Source organism: Osmerus mordax, chromosome 17, assembly GCF_038355195.1.
Source record: "Osmerus mordax isolate fOsmMor3 chromosome 17, fOsmMor3.pri, whole genome shotgun sequence".
Classification (NCBI taxonomy): Eukaryota; Metazoa; Chordata; class Actinopteri; order Osmeriformes; family Osmeridae; genus Osmerus; species Osmerus mordax.
Window position 1 is genome coordinate 9780644 of NC_090066.1, and position 19674 is coordinate 9800317.

The 19674-nt window shown below is 46.3% G+C and overlaps 2 protein-coding genes across 2 annotated transcripts; both read right to left on the reverse strand.

Moving 5' to 3' along the window:
* Positions 1–4961: 4961 nt before the first annotated feature.
* ssbp1 (single-stranded DNA binding protein 1) lies at positions 4962–7228 on the reverse strand. The gene is made up of 7 exons (XM_067254503.1): positions 7182–7228; positions 6662–6722; positions 6482–6539; positions 6134–6274; positions 5957–6044; positions 5723–5811; positions 4962–5610 (listed from the first exon to the last, which is right to left on the reverse strand). Exons 2-7 carry the CDS (start codon positions 6683–6685, stop codon positions 5567–5569), a joined length of 444 nt encoding a protein of 147 aa, XP_067110604.1. The 5' UTR covers positions 6686–6722; positions 7182–7228; the 3' UTR covers positions 4962–5566.
* Positions 7229–8142: 914 nt separating this feature from the next.
* c17h12orf56 (chromosome 17 C12orf56 homolog) lies at positions 8143–18880 on the reverse strand. The gene is made up of 13 exons (XM_067255016.1): positions 18629–18880; positions 16027–16240; positions 14813–14891; positions 11983–12379; positions 11667–11752; positions 11296–11440; positions 11084–11190; positions 10653–10742; positions 10240–10354; positions 9891–9977; positions 9344–9424; positions 8840–9018; positions 8143–8379 (listed from the first exon to the last, which is right to left on the reverse strand). Exons 1-13 carry the CDS (start codon positions 18878–18880, stop codon positions 8268–8270), a joined length of 1944 nt encoding a protein of 647 aa, XP_067111117.1. The 3' UTR covers positions 8143–8267.
* Positions 18881–19674: the final 794 nt, after the last annotated feature.

Below are 19674 nucleotides of genomic sequence, written 5' to 3' on the forward strand. Positions count from 1 at the left end.
ATGATGTAAGAGGAAGTTCTCTGCTAAAATTGTTGATTTGAATTTCCTGGTTATATTCCTGATTACTGTTATTATAGCTTAAATTCTTTCGGTTCTCAGTTCTTTCAATTCTCTCAAATGGCAAAACCATTTGAATACTCCCATGAACACGTACAATACACCGTGAATCAAACCGGTTCTTTCACAAGTAGGGTGGGTGGGGTGGGGGGGGGTCAGTAATATGTCTGACTTTGGAATCTTGTGACTAGAGGGCAAACATGACTGCATTCTCCAGGTGTCATCGTGAGTTCTGAGAGATGAGACACTTTGCTGCTTCAAAGAGCTTGGTAGGCAGGCCGCGACTCGTTTTTCGCCACCGTGCATGGCGCGATCGCTTTTCTGTTTCTTTCTTTTCTCTGCCCGACCTATCATTTTAATCCTGAGAACTACCCAACAGTGGGTCACTGTGAGCCCTACCACTGCTAGGCTATCAGAATCTTGCAGCTCTGGGACATATTGACTGACCAGGGTTAAGCTGAATGGACGGATTCAGCCATGAATAAGAACATTCAGAGCACATCTTGAACGACTTCAGCAGAGCCGTGTGTGTGTGTTGCGCTACACATGTGTATAACAGATGACTGTACCTCCCAACAGACAGTCCGGCAACGCCACACAGACATGCTTTTCATGAGAGAGAGAGAGAGAGAGAGAGAGAGAGAGAGAGAGAGAGAGAGAGAGAGAGAGAGCCAGAGAGAGCCAGAGAGAGCCAGAGAGAGCCAGGGAGAGCCAGGGAGAGAGAGAGAGAGAGAGATGGGCTTTTCCTGGAGCAGGCTGCCCTGCCCCAGTGGAGAACAGGCACAGCTCTGTAAACACACACAGGCGCACACACAGAGCAGTAGAGTGTCAGCACTGTTTGACTAGTAGTGTGTGTGTGTGTTTGTTTGTGCCCTTTTTTTAAATGCAGGTAGCCTGCCTGCTGCTAATCAGCATTCCCAGAGTGAAAGCATATGCATGACACCACAGAACACTTTCACTCTTGCATGACTGTCGTCACAAAACCAGTATGTCAACGAATCTCGGTTTGCCCTCAATATATATATATATATATCACAATATATATATATATATATCACATGAACATGACATTTTACGGGTACTGGATTGGAGGGAGGCTCAGGATGGAGTTGAGGCTGGAGTTGAGGCTGAGGATAAGGCTTGGGGGGGGGGGGGGGGGGGGGGGGCAGGATACGGCTAGGCCTGGAGCTCAGGATGTGTAGGGCTGGGGGCTGAGGTTAACAGGATTGGACGCCATGTTGGTTTTTGTCCAAGGAACTAAGACTGGAGAAAGGGTGTGTGTGTGGGGGGGAGGGCAGAAGAGGACGAGGCTAGGGCTGGTCTGGGGTTAAAGGGCTGTCTAGTGTGGAGGCCATGTTGGTTTTGGGCATACAGAGGGGGCTCCTGTAGGAGTAGGGGATGAGGGATGGGGGGTGGGGGGGTTGATTGATGACCCTGACATTTCCTGTCATCGACACAGTGCTAACTGGGAACTGTTCCACAGAACCCTATGAGATTCTGGGCAGCGGGATGTCAGGACGATCATTCAAAGGACTCTGGAATCCAGAAGAAAATGAACTCCGATTATCAGATTTCAAGTAAAGCCCTGGGAATTTGTATTCATTTCTTTTACCAGTAAAGTTGTTAACATTTCCTCAAGCTATCATTTTACAACCAGCCTAAGCTAACCCAGTAGACATACTCAGAGGTGGACACAACACAAGAACACTAACAAAGACCCGGCAAGCAGAGCTGCTAATATACTTACAGTAGCTAATCACTCGACCAGTATGTGTGACCTGACACAACTTGCTGAGGCTGAGCTGAGTAAAAGGGATTTGGAGACCCTTCCTTTCAGACATCTACCTCGACTAGCTGGACTAGTAAGTCTGTTGCCAGGCAGAGTACAACCCAGGACTAGTATGAGAGAAAAGACAACACTGTACGGCTGACTAGCAATGATATCTAAACACCGCAGTAAGTGACCCGACTCTACTGTCTAATAAGACACTTTGAAGATATATTTTGTGGCATAGAGGTACTCTCGCAAAAAACGGGGGAATAAGTGGGGACTTTTTTTTCAATGATCTGATACCGTGATGAGTGTACCGTATGGCAGCTATAAAGTTGTAAAGAGCCACGATTTGAATTCCGCCGTCCACCGTATCATTGTTTTCTGCTTTGAAGGCCTGCTGGTATCTGCTAGTGGTTATCCGTCTAGGCCAAGACGCTGATTGGAAGGAATGGTATGTACGCAAAATAGACTACACACCTTGAATATGGTGTCACTTATTGTATTAAGGAACCTGAAATACAAGGTATACAAGGTACAGTACACAGAGTAGAGACAAGCATCCACAGTTGATGGTGGAAACAGACATTGCACCCCCCCCCCCCCCACACACACACACACACTTCTCCATCAATCTCAAAGGAGATTGGGTTACAGCTGAAAACAGTTTGCATTGTTGTGTGGAATGCCATGTCAACAAAAGCTAAGGGGTGAAAGTGAGAGTGTGTGTGTGAGAAAGAGAGAGGTGTGTGTGTGGGGATGGTAGGGAGGGTTTGCCCTCAAACCCAAGGAATGGAGAGGGGGAGCACTGGAGATGGGGAACAAAGACATCACTCTGTTCTCATGCCATCCGAGAATATCAACCTTTCCTCAGTCCACACACACACACACACACACAAGTTTGTACAGTCTGCTGCCTCACACACACTTACGACCTGAATTCCCTCACTCGCAGAGCCTCACTGTACATTTTGCCAAGTCAAATCCACCCAACAACAACAAAAACAACATAGATTGATGTCAATGTGTAAGCACAACCGATTGGACCTTTGCAGTATTGTTTGAAACGTAGTATACATTGTTTTGGCTCTACCCTTGCAACAGTAACCAGATGGATAACGTCTGTATATTTCAGTAGTGTCTGAGTCTCATCCTGTGAGCCAGCTGGATGACCCCTATAAAACACGCACACGCGCGCACTCACACACACACACACACACACACACACAGGCCCATAGCTCCCTCTAGAAGCTGTAATGGAACCCATACCTAACGCAGTTACATAACTTGAGAATGGGGAAATATTGCAAGACCAGCTGGGGAAGTTTGGCATCAAGTATTGACATCAGTTCACTCTTTTGCATGGCACTTTGTGGGTTTAAATTGACCCAATGTGTGCATAACGTCATAAAAGGGATTCTATGCAACAAAAAAATAACTTGCAGGAACTATATACGAAACTTTTCTTCAAACAGCAATTTTTTTTTTTTTTTGCTCTAGGCTTTTGTCTGTATACCTGAACTCCTTCAACAATGCTTAGGAGTGCAGGTTGTCTAAATAATCGGATCATCATTGACTCCGTGTCCATCCGCTCGAGATCTAAGCTCATCAAGTAACAAATCGATTATGAACTTGTAGCTGTGTGTGGGACTTGACAATAAAATATGATAATGCGGGGTTTTACATCACCATCATCACTTACGGTGCTAAACAACACATTGTCGCTCTCTCCGCCTTCAGACAGCTCGCTCAAATTCCGATCCCAATGTAAAAATGACTCACTACTGTCCAATATTTCCATCCTTCACGACCTTTAACGCTGTCTGACTCACGATGCGCCCTAGATGCACCAAAACCACCTCTATTGGTCCTTGAATGATACTTTCTTGTAGCGGAGATGGAGAAAAATACTCCTTCGTAGAGTTATCAATAGCAAAATGTTGTCAACAATTTCTTATCCGTTTATGAGAAGTTACTAAAACTTGTGAGAGCGAGACGGAGTTGCTCCTCCGTTGCAACGCCGTATTGCCACCGTCCAAAAGCTTTACTCCAAATGACAACGTATACGGTATGCAGCATACACCATACAGTGTTCCTTGTTGCGTCTTGTTTATTTCCTTGGCGTACAGTTCAAATGACTTTCCTCCTCTTTTCCTTAATGCAGTTCGTTCGCCACCACCAGCCCAGACCGACAGGAATGTAGGGGGCGTGGAAATAGGTGGAGGGACCGACAACGAATTATTTTAAGGAATAAATAATATGATAACCTTGTAAATATGCAGGCAGCATCTCTGTACTGCAAATGAAATATAGAGGAATTGTCACTTTCACATAAGCCAATTAGTTAAACAATTCGATAGATCTATCAACATTAGGGATGTGGGTGAATCCACAAGTTCTACACAGTGGGTAAGATCCGCCCTTAAACATGTAGATCGGACCAATCAAGCGAATTCGTCTACTCAACATCTTCCTAAACACATTTCTAGACAGTGTTTGATTGACAGCCCAGGAGACCAACACGATCCAATTTAGTCCGAATGTTTTAGATTGACAAATGGGGTAGCCAATTAAGTCACACATGCAGACTCATTGTAACGAATCCGATAGCGACAAGAATACCTTTCACTAAAACCCGCCTCCGTAAGCATGCATTGCAACCAATGAAACCCCTCTAAAATATTAATACGGTCAGCGCGAATGTTGAGCTGCACTTTCCTTGCAATTCCCATGATTGAATAACGTACTGTGAAGGCATTTGCTGAAGGCCGTAGCCATGGAGTCAACATTGAGGGGTAGACGAATGACATTTTTTATGACAATTTCGGACAGCATGCGTGTTTGCCTGTCGTAGCCTAGCACATTTATATTTTTATATCAATATATTGGGGGGGGGGGGGGGGGGGATTACGGGCTTGCATTTGCTGATTAATATACATGAAGCTGACGTGCAAATACTTGTTAGCATTCTCCTCGAAATATTTTGTTATTAAATAAACATTTTGGAGAAAAAAATTATATTATCAAAATGATGCATACAAGGAAACTAAACTACATGTTAACAATGTTGAATCACAAATAACAGTCCTGGAGATTTCAGTGAATAGAACTTCGAGAAATGAAAGCAATATCATTCAAAACACATCCCACCTCAACAGAATATTGAGACACTGATGGTGTGTGAGGTTAGGGGCAGGAGAATAGAATGTTAGGGGCTCTGGGAAAGAAACGTCAACGGAACCATCGTACATGACAATCCATCGTAGGCAAACAAAGATTAGGGGGAAGTTGACATGAAGCAGGAAATAGGTGAAGAAGGAAATAGAGAGTTGGGCAAGCTTCATTACATCATCAACAACAGTGACCGACAGTGATTTCTTGTGTGGGACTCCAAAAAGTCCCCTGGTTATACATTAAACACAATACTCCAATGAGTAAAAAGAACAACAAGTGTAGATACTACAGAATAGATGAAGAGCATAACTAATTTGTTACATAAACAGGGCATGTGTTCACACGTTTCTTTAATGCAGAGATGCATTTTGGATGTCTCTTTTCGGGTCACCTCTTAAAGAGGCCATGGTGTCACGGCATATTCGGTCCCCCTCGAGTGGATTATGCAACTCCCAACTTTGTAACTATTGTAGAGTGGTCGTACAAAAGCATCTTCTGACTTGCAGACGGCGGCAGTACAAAAGCATCTTCTGACTTGCAGACGGTGGCAGTGCAAAGCGCCCTTCAGACTCGATCTCGAACGTTGTCACTCAAGAAGATAATATTGTCTAGAGAGCGAGAGAATAGAAACATGAGTTCAAGGGTCCTGAAAGACAATTATGACGACGATGCTGCCACACTGCAGCGGATACGTGTGTGTGTGTGTGTTTGTGCGCAGACCTGCGATGATGGTGGTGGCTTGGCGTCTGACGCTGTTCTTGTCCACATACTCTCCGTAATCCAGCTTCCCTTCCACCAGGACTCTGGACCTACAGCAGGTGGTTGGCGGCACATCAAAACACGCACGAGATAAGTGACGTGGTAAAGCCATTCCTACCTCCGGGGCAGCGGAGCGAAAACAAGGCGTTAGCCTCGCTAAGACCACGAGGGTGGGCAAGCTGGTGAAGCACATACCCTTTCTTGACGTACTGGTAGGCCACGTCTCTGAGGCCAGGCTTGAACACCGACACGCGGTGCCATGTTGTCTTCTGACTGACGTCACCTGTAGAACAGACCATAATATGACTCTCCAAGTCTCCTCACACACACACACACACGTGCGCACACACTGTTTAAAAGGTCAATACACACCTGTGGGGGTCGTCTCTCCCTCGCCGGAGCGCCACATCTCGTTGGTCGCCATGGAGAAGATGGTGACGGGGTTGCGTCCGTCCACCTGCCTCATGACTGGGTCCTGACCCACGCGGCCCAAAAGCTGCACGCGGTTAATCGCTGTCGGGGAGGAGCGGGACATACACATCACACACCATACTGGCTACTGGAAAATGGCAAGATACATTTACCTTAACCAAAATAGCAACTGGCATAATTGCCAATTGATCAAAGCTCACAATGAGTCAACCATCGGTACTCAAGCAGCAAACTAAATAATCGAAGCCTGAAACCTGAAAACCAAGGAAAAAAAAACTGAGTCCTCACATCTTTCCAGGATGAGACTGGCGTCTGTGGTGCTGTGTCTGACCAGCTGTCTCATTACCTATAGGGAATCGCAGACAAAGAAGCACACAGTCAGTACTTCTCTGAAATGAACATGATTATCTGTCACTGGAGCATCCGGCGGAGGAACTTTTGAGATTCAAACGGCGAAATACAACTCACCTGTGCTGTAGCGCATCTCAACATCTTTTCTGTACTGGATGTTTTTGGAACGAAGAAATGTCTGTTGAAGACATTGGTGAACAAAATGTCGATAATTCTGACGTATGCATATGGTCATTTCAAAAGTTATTTAATTCAGATATTTTTTGCATGCTAGGTGATTTAGCTAGTATGCATGGAACGTCATGAGCCTGCTAACGTTCGTAATTCGACAGGAGTTAGTTAAACAAACTCAGGTCAGTGGACTATGTCTTACTACTATAATTAAAATTGTGTTTAATGCGTCCAACAAACAATTTTGCAATGTCCCCTAGCAAGTGGCTAACAGTGCTAGTAGTGCTGGTAGTAGTGGCAACGAGGTTGAACTAGCTGGTTAGCAACTATCTTAAATTAAATTTAGCTCGTACATACAATCTTCAAGTAGGCGATGTGTATTTCTTTTGAAGCCAAAATTTTTTGCTCTGGTTTGTATCTCTTGTAACGTTATACATGCTTAACAGAAATCTTAAATGAAACTTACGAGTTGCAAGACTTTGTAGAAGACGCCAGTAACCTCACGCTGTTTCCGTTCCGTCTCCAAAATGAGTCGGACTGGGGTATCGGCACAATATGGACAAGAGGTGCATAGTTCCGCCCTTAACCAACAACAGTGTATTTGTTGTCATTTTTTATGTTCATTGTGTAGATAATTTTACACAACATAAAATCTGTCTCTAGCATACTTCTACTGCATTTATTTCATAAATAAACATGGACTTTCATAAAATCATATCTTTATTTCAGGTCAAAGGGAGTCAGGTGGCTGAGCGGTTAGGGAATTGGGCTAGTAATCCGAAGGTTGCCAGTTCGGGCAAGGCACTTCACCCTACTTGCCTCGGGGGAATGTCCCTGTACTTACTGTAAGTCGCTCTGGATAAGAGCGTCTGCTAAATGACTAAATGTCAAAAGAGTGAGTTCCATAAAGCCTCTGATCAGTCAAATCACACCCTAAAAGTGATATTTAATGCACAAAAGCTCAAATATATGCAGAATATTATGCCCAAGTATAACAATGATGAGGATATTTTGTGAAACACAACTTGACATAATGTCATCCAGTCCAATACTGACTACATTCAAAACACTCATAAAGTGAGAAGTGCAGTTACTTAATTCATACAGATTTCAACAAGAGACTCTCAGTCCCTTCATTCGCCATGACATCATTTACCTGAGAACAAGACAAGGCCTTGTGCAGAAGAGATGTGAAAAGTCATCACTCCCGTCCAGAATAAGTCATAGACACCATGGAATGGCATTTGTGTGAACACCCCCCCACAAACACCCCCCCCCCCCCCCCCCCCTCACACACACCCGCCCCACTGCATGTCCACACAAGGCACACTGTGGGCTTTCCCCAGTGCCTCTCAGAGTGATGGAGAACATACACTAGCTGGTACCATACGCTAGCTGGTACCATACGCTAGCTGGTACAGCGCCCTGCTAACACATAGGAGGATAAGTCAACATGCTGCACAGGTGTGTGTGTTGTCTTTGTACACGACTACATATTATAAATATCAGTGTGTGTGAGCACGCATGTCTCCAGAGGGTGCTTCATTGTTCATTAATTCTGCAGGATGAGTCCCAGCAGCTGGGATACAAGGCGTCGGGCCGGCTGACTGATGGGGTAGTGGGAAGGCAGTTTCTCCTCCAAACAGGACACCTTCACGTAATACCTGTAGAAGAAGAACATGCTAAGACAAATAGCACACTGAAAGGGGGCATTACCGCCTAGTGGCCAACATGGGGTACGACAGCACTGTTCATCAAGGGACGTTTTCTTATTCAGTGGAGCCGGGGTTAACACAACCAAGGCCGTAGCCATGGAGTCAACATTGGGGGGGTAAAATTGCTTTTTTTTATGATAATTTCGGACAGCGTGCGTGGTTTCCTATCGTAGCGTACACATTTATATTTTTATATCAATATATTGGGGGGGACATTTTGACCAGATATATTATGATTACGGCCTTGAACTCAACAGTTCATTGTCCAATTAAGAAATACGTGAAAGAAAACCACACAGCACAATATACTCAATCATGTCAGGTAACTGGTTTCCAGTCTCCAGAAACAGTTGAAAAGCAAGCTTTAGCCAGGAGAGACGTGTGGATGGATGGAGCAGGCTCCTCTCACCGGAACTCCTCCCGGTACTCCGTGCGAAGGTACAGGCCCAGTGGGGAGCTGTACTGGAGACAGGCCAGCAGAACCCTGCAGCGCTGGTACACCAGAGCGGCCTGGGCCGGGCTCAGAGGGGCCTGGGGGCCAGACAGAACCAGGACCACCTGCTGGGCCTGGAAGCCCATGAAGGACCTCTGGAGACGGACACAAAGGTCGACATTTAGTAAAGGCTTAGGGTACGGGACTTGATATTTTACTGTACAGTCATGACTGTTTGGCAGATTATAATAGTCTTCATGATAATAATACAAAAACTATTAAGGTCTGATTTCTTAGAGACAAGTTATTCTCTATGAAACATGTCTTTTGAGAATCTGGACAGCTCCCGAGAGAGCTACCGGGTTTCACACTAGGCTGAATCTTTACAGAGAATTAGATAAATAATCCTAATCTTATATATATATATATATATATATATATATATATTGGATGTGACTGAGGGAAGGAGAGTGGATGTACCAAGGCTGGATGAGGCTGCAGAACCTTCAGGATCCATCCCACAGTGAGGAAATGCTCCAGACACCTCAACGTCCGGCTGGCCTGCAGCAACACACATCCACATCCTCCATCACGGGTGTCCATAGATTAATCTACCTAAAAAGGCAGGCATGTCTGTGTCTGTCTGTCTGTCTGTCTGTCTGTCTGTAGCTCGATAATCTAGAGAACCGAGCACTGTATAAAGTTGAAATTTGACGGGGGAATTGCTCAGGACCCAAGGATGTGCAGTGTCGAACATGTTTGGACGAGAGATTTGGGAGAAAAAATATATATCAGCCATGTTGAGCTACACTAAACTATGGAGCCATTGACCTCTCCAATATCCTTCTCTGTGGCAGGATACACTCCGAAACCCACTCTGTTTGTCACATCACTAAAGTATTTCATTGAAACACTAGCAATGGTGACGTATCATAAGACCAACTGGAGCTGAGTAGGAGTGACTCCCAGCGTTGTGTGGTGTTCTTGGGGATGTTTGTGCTTGGGAGTGGAAGGGGTCAGGGTTTACCGCGGCGCTCTCTTCTTGACACAGCACCACCAGCTCAAACAGTAGAGAGCAGGCGGCATCCAGATACTCAGCTAACAGGCCCTGCAGCTGAGAAACACACCATGGTGGAATAAAACGTTTACAGATATCACACGGGAACCATTACACAAAGCACCCCTGCACACAAGCACGTGTTTCGATTGTGTGTCCGTATCCATCTTCCAACATACAGTACTTTCATACAGCACAACATTCTGTATACATATTCTTGTTCATTGAAAATATGAAAGCAATATATGAAACCATGCAAATATGGAGTGTGTACATTTCAGCATACGGCCCATTCAATGCCCACCCAGCCAATCCCTACCTTTGTGTGTGTGGGGGGGTCTTGCCTCAGGTCTGGGGGGCTGAGAGCTGGTTCCTGGGGTGGGAGCAGAGGCTCACACACCATTGCCAGCAGCAGCCTAGCAGGCAAAGCTCCCCTGCAGGGCAATACATACACACGTCAACTTGACACGTGACATTTCAGAGAGAGAGAGAGTGATAGGGAGTCAGTTGGCTGAGCGGTGAGGGAGTCGGGCTAGTAATCCGAAGGTTGCCAGTTCGATTCCCGGTTATGCCAACTGACGTTGTCCTTGGGCAAGGCACTTCACCCTACTTGCCTCGGGGGAATGTCCCTGTACTTACTGTAAGTCGCTCTGGATAAGAGCGTCTGCTAAATGACTAAATGTAAATGATAGAGGAGAAATAGGGAATGCGGATGAGAGAAAATGTACTCACTGTTTGGCTGTAAGCATGTTGAGGCGAGCTGGCTCGATCTCAGTTTCTCTGAACATCAAAGCCATGGTCTGGATGATGAGGGTGCACAGCCTGGGGAACAGGACCAACAAGCAGAAATGGGGCAAGGAGAAAGAGAAAGGGCTAGGTCGGTTTGTAAACATCAAAGAGCTTAATATGGAAAAGGATTGACTCACAACTCATGACTTAACCTTTCACCCAGCCACCAGCACAAATGTGTGTGTGTGTGTGTGTGAGAGTGTGTGTGTGTGTGTGTCTACTAAGGATAGCCAACCAGTAATCTGGTTGTGTAAAAAAACAAACAGCTTAAATCCATACAGAGCCCAGAGGATCCTGGTTTGTACAAAGGAAGATTCCAGAGGTTAGACCAGGTGACAGACTCACACCCACACGCACACATACTGTATACTCACAGCAGCTGATCGGCGGTGTGCCCTCCTCTACGGTTGGCATCAGGTGCCTGGCAGCTTCGAAGCGATTCTTCTAGCGTTCTGACCAGGAACGGACACAGGTCGCTGGACTGCACACACACACACAGCAAAAAAAAAAGCTAACACGCACATGTTGAAACACATTTCCAAGGCACACAGACTCACACACGCGTGCACACATGACGGTGTCTGACCCTCCAGAAGAGCTTGCGGAGGGTGGTGTTGCGGTGCGCCGCGGTGCACAGCTCCTGGAGCAGCAGGTACCGGCTCTCCAGACTGAGGCCTTCCTGGAGCAGCTCCCCACTCAGCTGACGGAACAGGTGAGCTGTACGCTCCCAGCTACACACACACACATACACATACATACACACATATATATGTAAATATATATATTTTTAAAAAGACACGCCAAATCATTAAATGTCACTTTTTCAAAAAAATTCACAGTTTTTTCTTTTTTTCACATTTTCAAAAATGTCACGTTTTCTAAAAATGTCACGTTTTCTTTGTCTGAAAATGTGTGTGAATGTGAAAAATGTGTGCGTGAGTGTGTGTGTAAAAGTACCTAATGGTGGGCTGTATCTGTGGGGTGCTGTTAGCGGAGGCGCTACATCGTTTACTGTAGAGTGGGTCTAGTAGCAATGTTGATCTCTGAAAACAAAACACACACACGCTGCACATTAACAGACACACACACCATTATAGATGTCTTTAACAAACACACAAACAAACAGAAGAAAGATCGACCAACTGAGAACAAGACTGAGAACGCTGCGACCGGAGCAAAGAGAGAAAGAGAATAGGAGAGAGAAGAAGAGAGAATAGGAGAGAGAAGGAGAGAGATGAGGAGAGAGAAAGTGAGACATACGACCCGCCCTCACTATGATGTAGCTGCTCCAGGAGCTCTGCAGGTGAAGGTAGATCCGCGAGGTGGGGGACACCGAATAGAGGTGCAGCTCGGCCTCCCTGCCTCCCTCCCCCTCCTCATTCCTCTCTCCCCCCGGCGCCCGCCCCTTCTTCATCAGACGGGCCAGCACCGAGCCCCTCCTCCTCCTCCTGGGAAGGGGCGCGGGCTCCGACCGGCCCGCCGGAGGGGGGGGTTCGGGGGAGAGGGGCGAGTGAGGGGAGGGCAGGGAGAGGGCTGGGGAGGGGGGTTGGGGGAGGGGCCTGGGTGGGGCGACGTGGAGTCCCAGGGTTTGGGGGTCGGGGCAGGAGGCAGAGCGGTTGATCCTCAACATGGGGAGCCTCTCTTCCTCCTCCTCCTCAACCTCGTTGTTCCTGAGGAGAGAGACACAGACAACAGTAAGTTGCGTACATTAACACACACACACACACTTGCTACTTTTTTGTCCCACTCAAGGAAGTTATTCTCTGGAACTCCAGCAGAGGGCAGTGTGTGAGGGCAGATGGGAAGAAGGGATGGGAAAGGAGGGAGGAAGGAATGAGGTGGGGGGAAGTGGAAGGAGTTTACCTGGCAAAGACTGACAAACCTCTAATTCTGGGGTGGAACAAGAACGGTTTCGCTCTCTCTCTTTTCCCTCCCTTGCCCCTTTCTCCAAAGCTCAGGGAAAATGGAAGAGGGGGGATCTTTCCGTAGAGTGCTGATCTCCCATTAGCCTCAATGGAAAAAAGTTCTCAGACCGTTATGCCTGTGCCTTTGCCACATCTTGGCTACACTATATACACACAGTTTGTGTACATAATGGTATTACTCAAGGGTCTCGTACTCCTCTCACTTCCCCTCATGTGTACCCTCTGGTGTGTGTGTGCAGTATGTGTTCCAGTCCATGCCTTGTCTGTCACACAACTTTTGTGTGTGTGTGTTAATGACCTCCCAGGAGAGATAAAGATACCCCAAGGCACATATAGACACACACACCCGTACACACAATCTTACTCAAACGCACACCATTCTGAGGCAAACAGAACCTTTTAATAGGTGTTTTATTACATTGAGGGGCTTCTGTACCCTAGCAACGGGCGAATGACGCCAACAGACCCCTCCCACTTCCTGTGGTATCTATGCACTTTGTGTCTGTGTATATTGGTTGCACAAGCTAGTTATATAGCACACACTTCCACACACACATACACTCTCATTGAGCTCTACAGACTTTCTGTAGAGCTCAATGAATTCTGTGAAGTGGGATGTAATTGAGCATCTGTTTGGTTTGTGGTGTGTGATGAATGTATTTAAGAATGCATGGCCTGCATGTGTGGTCTGTTCAGAAGCAGCGAACATGAGATGAAACTCTCTCCTCTGGACAGCATTAAATTGTTATAAGCAACTTGAGCTGGAGAGTATCTAAGGTCAGCTAGCTGCGTAGTTGTTATCTCACCAGCCTCTTACGGTTTGCTAATGTTAGCTACTCTGAGCTAGCATCTCCCCTAATTTTGTGCCATGTTGTTAGCTGACTTTAGCTAAACTGCTAGCTAGCTAACAACTCAGTAGCCTGTTAGAACAGCAAATTAGCTTTAGCTACTCTGCTAGCTAGGTCCTTTCCTGAGTAACTTTTCATCAACACTTTGGTTTCTCCCTTCTTCTTTTCCATATCTCCCTCTACCCAGTCTCTCATCCACCCAGCTTTCTGTGCTTCTCGCTCTCTCCCTCCCTATCAACAGTATGTTCCCCTTCTCTCCTCTCCAAACATTCCCCTCTCATAGGAATCAAGAAAATATAGATGTGAAAGACACACACGTTTCCCTGTAAAAATAACGATTACAAACAAACCGTATTCCTTTTAAGATTGTAGAGGAAAGGGAGGGTAAGTTAGGGAAAGGGAGGGAAAGAGAGAAAAGGTGCGACGGAGAATGTTTGTAGATACAAAGATGTATTTCTAACAGGGTTTTGAAAAGTAGCTTCCTGTTTTCGCCATAGCTACCATACATGCCTATGTCTATAGGGAGCTTATCTTAGCTCAGCTACTGCAACTACACTGCCTCAACCCACCTCTTCATAAGACAATAGACAGCTACTTTCCCACTGTGTGCACTTTCTGTTCTAACAGAAAGTGCACACAGTGGGACAGTCTATTCAGTTTCTTAGCAACTGTTTCTGCATACCCAGACCTACACACAGAATAAACATAAAGGCGGACAGCCAAACAGCAGTGCTAACCAGTAATTGGCCTAAACATAGTTGTTGGTAGTCTTGCAGGGCTTAATCAGTTGCCTTAACCATAAACCATCGACAAGGACCTTATTAGCATCTAAAAATGCCTAGCTACTGTGCAACTAGGCGTCTCCCTTATAGACTTTCCCTTGAAGGTAGGTCATGTTTTACAGCTAAATGGATACATTCTGTGTTCAACAGTAAGGGCTAAAAACCATACATCCCTATCCCTGTTGGAGCTATTGATTTAGTTTAGTTCCTTTGTCCGCCAAAAAACATAGAAGATGCTAACTGTCCCGTCAGATTACGCTTCTGCGTAGCCTAACACTAGCCTAGGAGCCGTGAGGAGGAAAGACGAAGGTCTTTTATTAGCCTATTTATCCGAGTTTGTTGGCCAGGGGTGCCATCAGGGAGGATGGTGTGTGTGTGTGTGTGTGTGTGTGTGTTGACAATTTCTGTTGCATATAGGTTCAGTCTGCCAGGCAGAGATAAGAACTCAGCAAGACAGGTCTGACAAGCCAGTCATTAGAAGGGTGTACGGAGATGGTCGGGAATAGAGCAGGGTGTGTGCACGGGTGTGCATGGCGACGGTCTTTCACCTCCGCTGGATGGGGGGGAGCTCACAGACGTCAGTCCCTGGGGGGGGTGCATGGGCCGACAGGACGACACCTCCAACTCCTGGGGAGAGAGAGAGGGGGGGGGGGAGAGAGAGTGTGAGAGAGAGAGACAGAAAGAGAGAGAGAGGGGGGGGAGAGGGGAGAGAGAGAGATACAGAAAAAGAGAGAGAGAAGTTGATGACAGTGTGAACTCAATTTATTGGGAGGCTGTCGAGTGTCATTTAGATTCAAATGGGAGACACTACAGTGGGCGGTACACACCGTGACAAATGATGAAGTGGTCCGAGAAAAAGGGGTAGGGGGGACAGAGAGAAAGAAGGAGGGAAGTCGCAATGGCACAACGGAGAAAGAGAAGAAAAATATGTGTGTGTGTATATACTCCTACAGGAGTAATGGAATGTAACGCCCATCTATGATATGTGTCAGAGACGATTCCACTACCAGGTGATATAGAGTTAACTGTCTTCCATTCCCACACATTAGAGACTCCTGCATGTGTGTGTGTGTGTGTGTGTGTGTGTGTGTGTGTGTGTGTGTGTGTGTGTGTGTGTGTGTGTGTGTGTGTGTGTGAGAGAGAGAGCATCACACACACACACACACATGAACAAACATACACAGGTAAGCTCCTAGCACGTGGCACGTGTAGAATTTATACCGATGCCACAGATGTCATCTCTGCTCACACTGGCATCGTTCCAGGGTTCATCGTCCGACTCACCTACAAAACAACCCATTTCCAATAGACAACCCTTTATCCAGCTCAACCACCCATTTGATGCCACCCGTAATGTGAGAGGAGGAAGACAGAAAGAACAGCAGGGATAATAATGAGAAAGAAAACACAGGATTTCAAGAAAGATCGGTTTCGAGTGTCGGTGATCTGCTGCCGGGCGAGAGAGCCAGTGAGGGGATGAGGAGGCGAGGGGATGAGGGGAGCAGGATGCTGACAGGATTACAGGGAGTTATGACACCCGAGTCTCCCGGGAGGTGATAAGCCGGTCACACCGGTAAACACCAAACAGACCCACTCACAGCAGATGCTTACAGACGCAACCAGTGTCTTTCTCTCTAGCTCACATACGCGCGCACACAGACAAATAACACCGTTTACAAGGTCATTTATGGTACAGGCTAAAGGTTTGTACCCTGGCAACCAACAGATCACACAGTAAAGGAAAAGAAAGGAGGGAACGTACGGGAGGCTAGGAAGTGGTTCCTACTCAGAGACGGAGACACAGCCAGAGAGTGCCTGTGAGTAGGTGGGGCGGGGCTGGGCTGGAATTCACCAGGCTCCTTTCCTCTCATCCACCCATGTCTCTTCCCACTATGCTTTTCGGTGGCGTAGACGACACGTATGTGTTGCGAGCGCTCTCGGTCCCGCCCAGACAGGAAGTCAGGTAGATCGTTGACCTGGACAGGAAGTCAAATTGGGGCGGTTATTATGGTCATATAACTAAAACTATGGAATAGCACACCCATACACAAGAGTGAGAGGGGGGAAGACCTTGTTTGAACTGACTACTCGGCCAGGACAGACACACACACAGACAAACAGGCAAGCAGACAGACTGATGGCAGACAGACAGAAAGGAAGTAGCACTGACACACTACCACTGCCTGGCTGGACATCAAGTCCCTGAGGAGGAGCCACACACACACAGGCGTAGTAGTACAGTGGTCCCTCTGGTCTCAGCGGAAATAGAGGAGCACCACGAGCTCCAGCTGCAGTGGCTTCCTCTCTGATCCCACTGGCTCCCTTCACAGGAAACAGACGGCTCTCATTACTCACTGGCTGGCTGACTGGATAGTTTTCTGACTGACTGACTGACTGGTTGGATTTCTGGCTAGTTGGTTGGTTGGCTTGATGTTTGACTGGCTGTCCGGTTGGCTGTTTGGCTTGTTGTTAGGTTGGCTGGCCGTCTGTCTGTCTGTCTGTCTGTCTGGTGGCTGGTTTGTCTGGTTGGCAGGCTAACAGGCTGACTGATGTTGGTGGAGGGGAGGAACTCATATGAAGTAAGGAATGAAGGTTCATATTCTGTCTGTTGGCGTGGAGTGAGTTTATGTGCGTGTGAGCTTGGGGTGGAGGATTATACAGTAGATGACACTGACTTTGTTTATAAAGGAAATCTGTGGCGTCCATTAGCCAAATGTAAAATGAAGGCTTAAAGAAGAAAGATTCAGAGATTCCAAAAGGATCTTAAACACCTGAAGCAGACGGGATGAGCTTCCACATGAGAGAAATAACAAAGACTCCGAAAGTACAGGTGACATAACCAGGTAAATCCCTGGATGCTAACAAAGTTAGCTGCTCCACCTAGCCAAGGTCTTACACATTCTGGTTTTTCAAATGACCTTAATTCAGGATATTTACCTAACAGTGAGTCATTTTGCATAAGGTTTGTTATCTGGTACAGCGCTGATTAGTGTGTTATTTACAGTGTGTTTCTAAAGTTTGGAAACACCTAGCCTTTTATCATTTTTGAGAGACACATGCACAACTTTTTTCATTGTTTTTAATGCATGATTTCAATCTCTCAATCAATCACTCAATCACGAACTGTAACGCATTTAACCTACATGTCTATAATAAATTAGCATGTTGTCCAAATATTGCCTACGGTGACAGTTTCATTAAAATTAAGCTTTTTGTACCAATATCTGTACTTTTTGGTCAAAGTAAATCATCCTACCATTATATGACCTAGTTTGTTGCATATAAACAATAAGAATATGCATGTGTCTCTCAAAAACGAGAAAAGACTAGGTGTTTCCAAACTTTTGACAGGCAAAAGTTTTGTTTCCATGAGGAGCCTTTTTTGGGGGTTTTAGATCAGGAAACCATTCAAGCATAGCAACTGCCCTCAATTGGGGACATTGGCACACATCTCTGCTGACTTCAAATGGCAAATCAGATGCTTTTAAGTTTGACCAAGATTGACCATATCTGGGCAAGGTACACTTCCACATGTAACCTTTGTCAAGAGAAGTCTTGTTACTTTCCTTTATTAGTGAAATAATGTGACCAGAAAGGTTATCTGAAACAAAGCAGCAATTTTAAGGTCTGTTCCGATATTCTGCAGATATTGAAGGAGAGGTCCTTCTACACTTCCTTCCTTCATTTGAAATCGTCTTTTTCAGGGAAAAGTCACAAGGACACGACTGGAAATCCCGACATGTGACAGTTTAAAGGCAGCCGTGTTTGTAGTTCAGGACGATAATGATCCGTCACCTGACCTTCGACCCATGGTTCTTGATCCAGGGTGATCATCTCCAGTCTACTCTGTCATCCCACGTGGATCACCAAAGGAGATCACCTTAGATCACATTAAAGCATGCCCATCTGCACTTGCACACACATACAGGTGGGATTAGAGCCTCTGACCTCTGTCAACCTTCCAGGCTGTGTTTGACTTCCTCGACGAGCCTACAGGTCTGAATGCTAACGGCCCAAGGTTGGAGAGAGTCGGGGGTCCTGGCTGGATAAATCAACAGGGAGACCAAGCTGCCAGGAGAAGCCTAGCATAAGCAGTTTATTTGGTTTTAAATAGACAGGATCAGCCGAATGTCCTCCCGCCTATTATTAGAGAGCTGGAAGCCAGACAGGCAGTCAGCACGCCGCGGATATATCCGCTGGCCAGGCCAGGGCAAACAGGGCACAGGACAGCGCTACACCTGTCACTCCAACTGGTTCGTATAGGACTGTTTATGGATAAACGCAGTGTGGTGTGTAGTGTGTCTGTGTGACGCATTACGGTTGCTTCAATCATTTCCCACATAGTTGCAGTCATTCAAACTTACCAGCTCGATCTCCCTGATGTGGCTGAAGTTGACGGCTACCGTCAGGGTGCGCGGAGGGTACTCCGCCAGGTACACGCAGTCATCACTCAGAACCACATGCATAAACACCTTGTTGACGGTCTCGGAGATCACCACGCACGGCTCGTAAGCACGGATTCGCTCATACACCCCACGGTCAGTGTTCCTCTTGAGGAAAGAGTCCAGTTTACTGTTCCGCTTGCACAGCAGATTTCCCGCGCCTGTCCGGGCCATGGGCACGGGCATGAACGGAGCGCACCTGTCACTGTCATTAGAGGATCATGAGCCAGCTAGAGACACTTTCTTGAAGGTTACCAGTTACAACATCCACGGTATAGAACCCTATGTTTGTCTGGCGGGAAAAGTAACGGGCATTAGGCTGCATCCATGCATGGAGGTGTCTGTCGGCGGTGTGGATAGTGCGCCCAGCGCGTTGATAGATAACACGATCCTTCGTTCCCTTCAAGAGTTTGGCCTCATTGGCCAGGTATTAAGCTCGCCCCTGATTGGCTGACAGTCTTCACCTACGGTCTTACTTTCAATTATTTCGATGTCTCTCGCTGTCACGCATAGGTGCCATTACTGTAATGCAGTTCTTGGGCACTGTTGTCCTACAGCGGCATCCAGTGGTCAGAGATATTCAGACAAGAGAACATTATCTATCATGGCCTTTATTACCTTGTAATGTACCCCAAAACATGTCAAACACATCAAGCCCATACAAAAACGACAATGACGATGGTGTTAAATGTTTAATGTTAGACTGAATTTGAATTTAAGAGAAACTTGCCAGCAGTAGGCCTACAATAAATATACAATAATAAAAAGTTTAACATTTACAAAACGATATGTGCATGTCAAATGAAAAACCTTCAGTCCTAATACACCGTAACAGAGAAATTACAAATTACTCAGTCATAGCCTGACTTGATTTTTTCCCCCCGACCTTCCAAGCACAGACGGCCTGTCTAGCTTTCATCAAGTAAAACATGGGTCCAATATACACAGCAAATATGGGGAAGGAATAC

What these genes read in the sequence shown, in the direction of transcription:
- ssbp1 (XM_067254503.1), bottom strand. Translation starts at nt 6,685, where the DNA reads ATGTTGAGATGCGCTACAGCACAG. An exon ending in GGGAGAGACGACCCCCACAG is followed by an intron (nt 6,045 to 6,133) that starts GTGTGTATTGAC and finishes TCTGTTCTACAG; the next exon opens with GTGACGTCAGTCAGAAGACA. An exon ending in AGCCACCACCATCATCGCAG is followed by an intron (nt 5,611 to 5,722) that starts GTCTGCGCACAA and finishes CTCGCTCTCTAG; the next exon opens with ACAATATTATCTTCTTGAGT.
- c17h12orf56 (XM_067255016.1), bottom strand. Translation starts at nt 18,880, where the DNA reads ATGGCCCGGACAGGCGCGGGAAATCTGCTGTGCAAGCGGAACAGTAAA. An exon ending in CTCCCCCCCATCCAGCGGAG is followed by an intron (nt 12,380 to 14,812) that starts GTGAAAGACCGT and finishes CTCTCTCCTCAG; the next exon opens with GAACAACGAGGTTGAGGAGG. An exon ending in GTCAAGAAGAGAGCGCCGCG is followed by an intron (nt 9,425 to 9,890) that starts GTAAACCCTGAC and finishes GTGTTGCTGCAG; the next exon opens with GCCAGCCGGACGTTGAGGTG.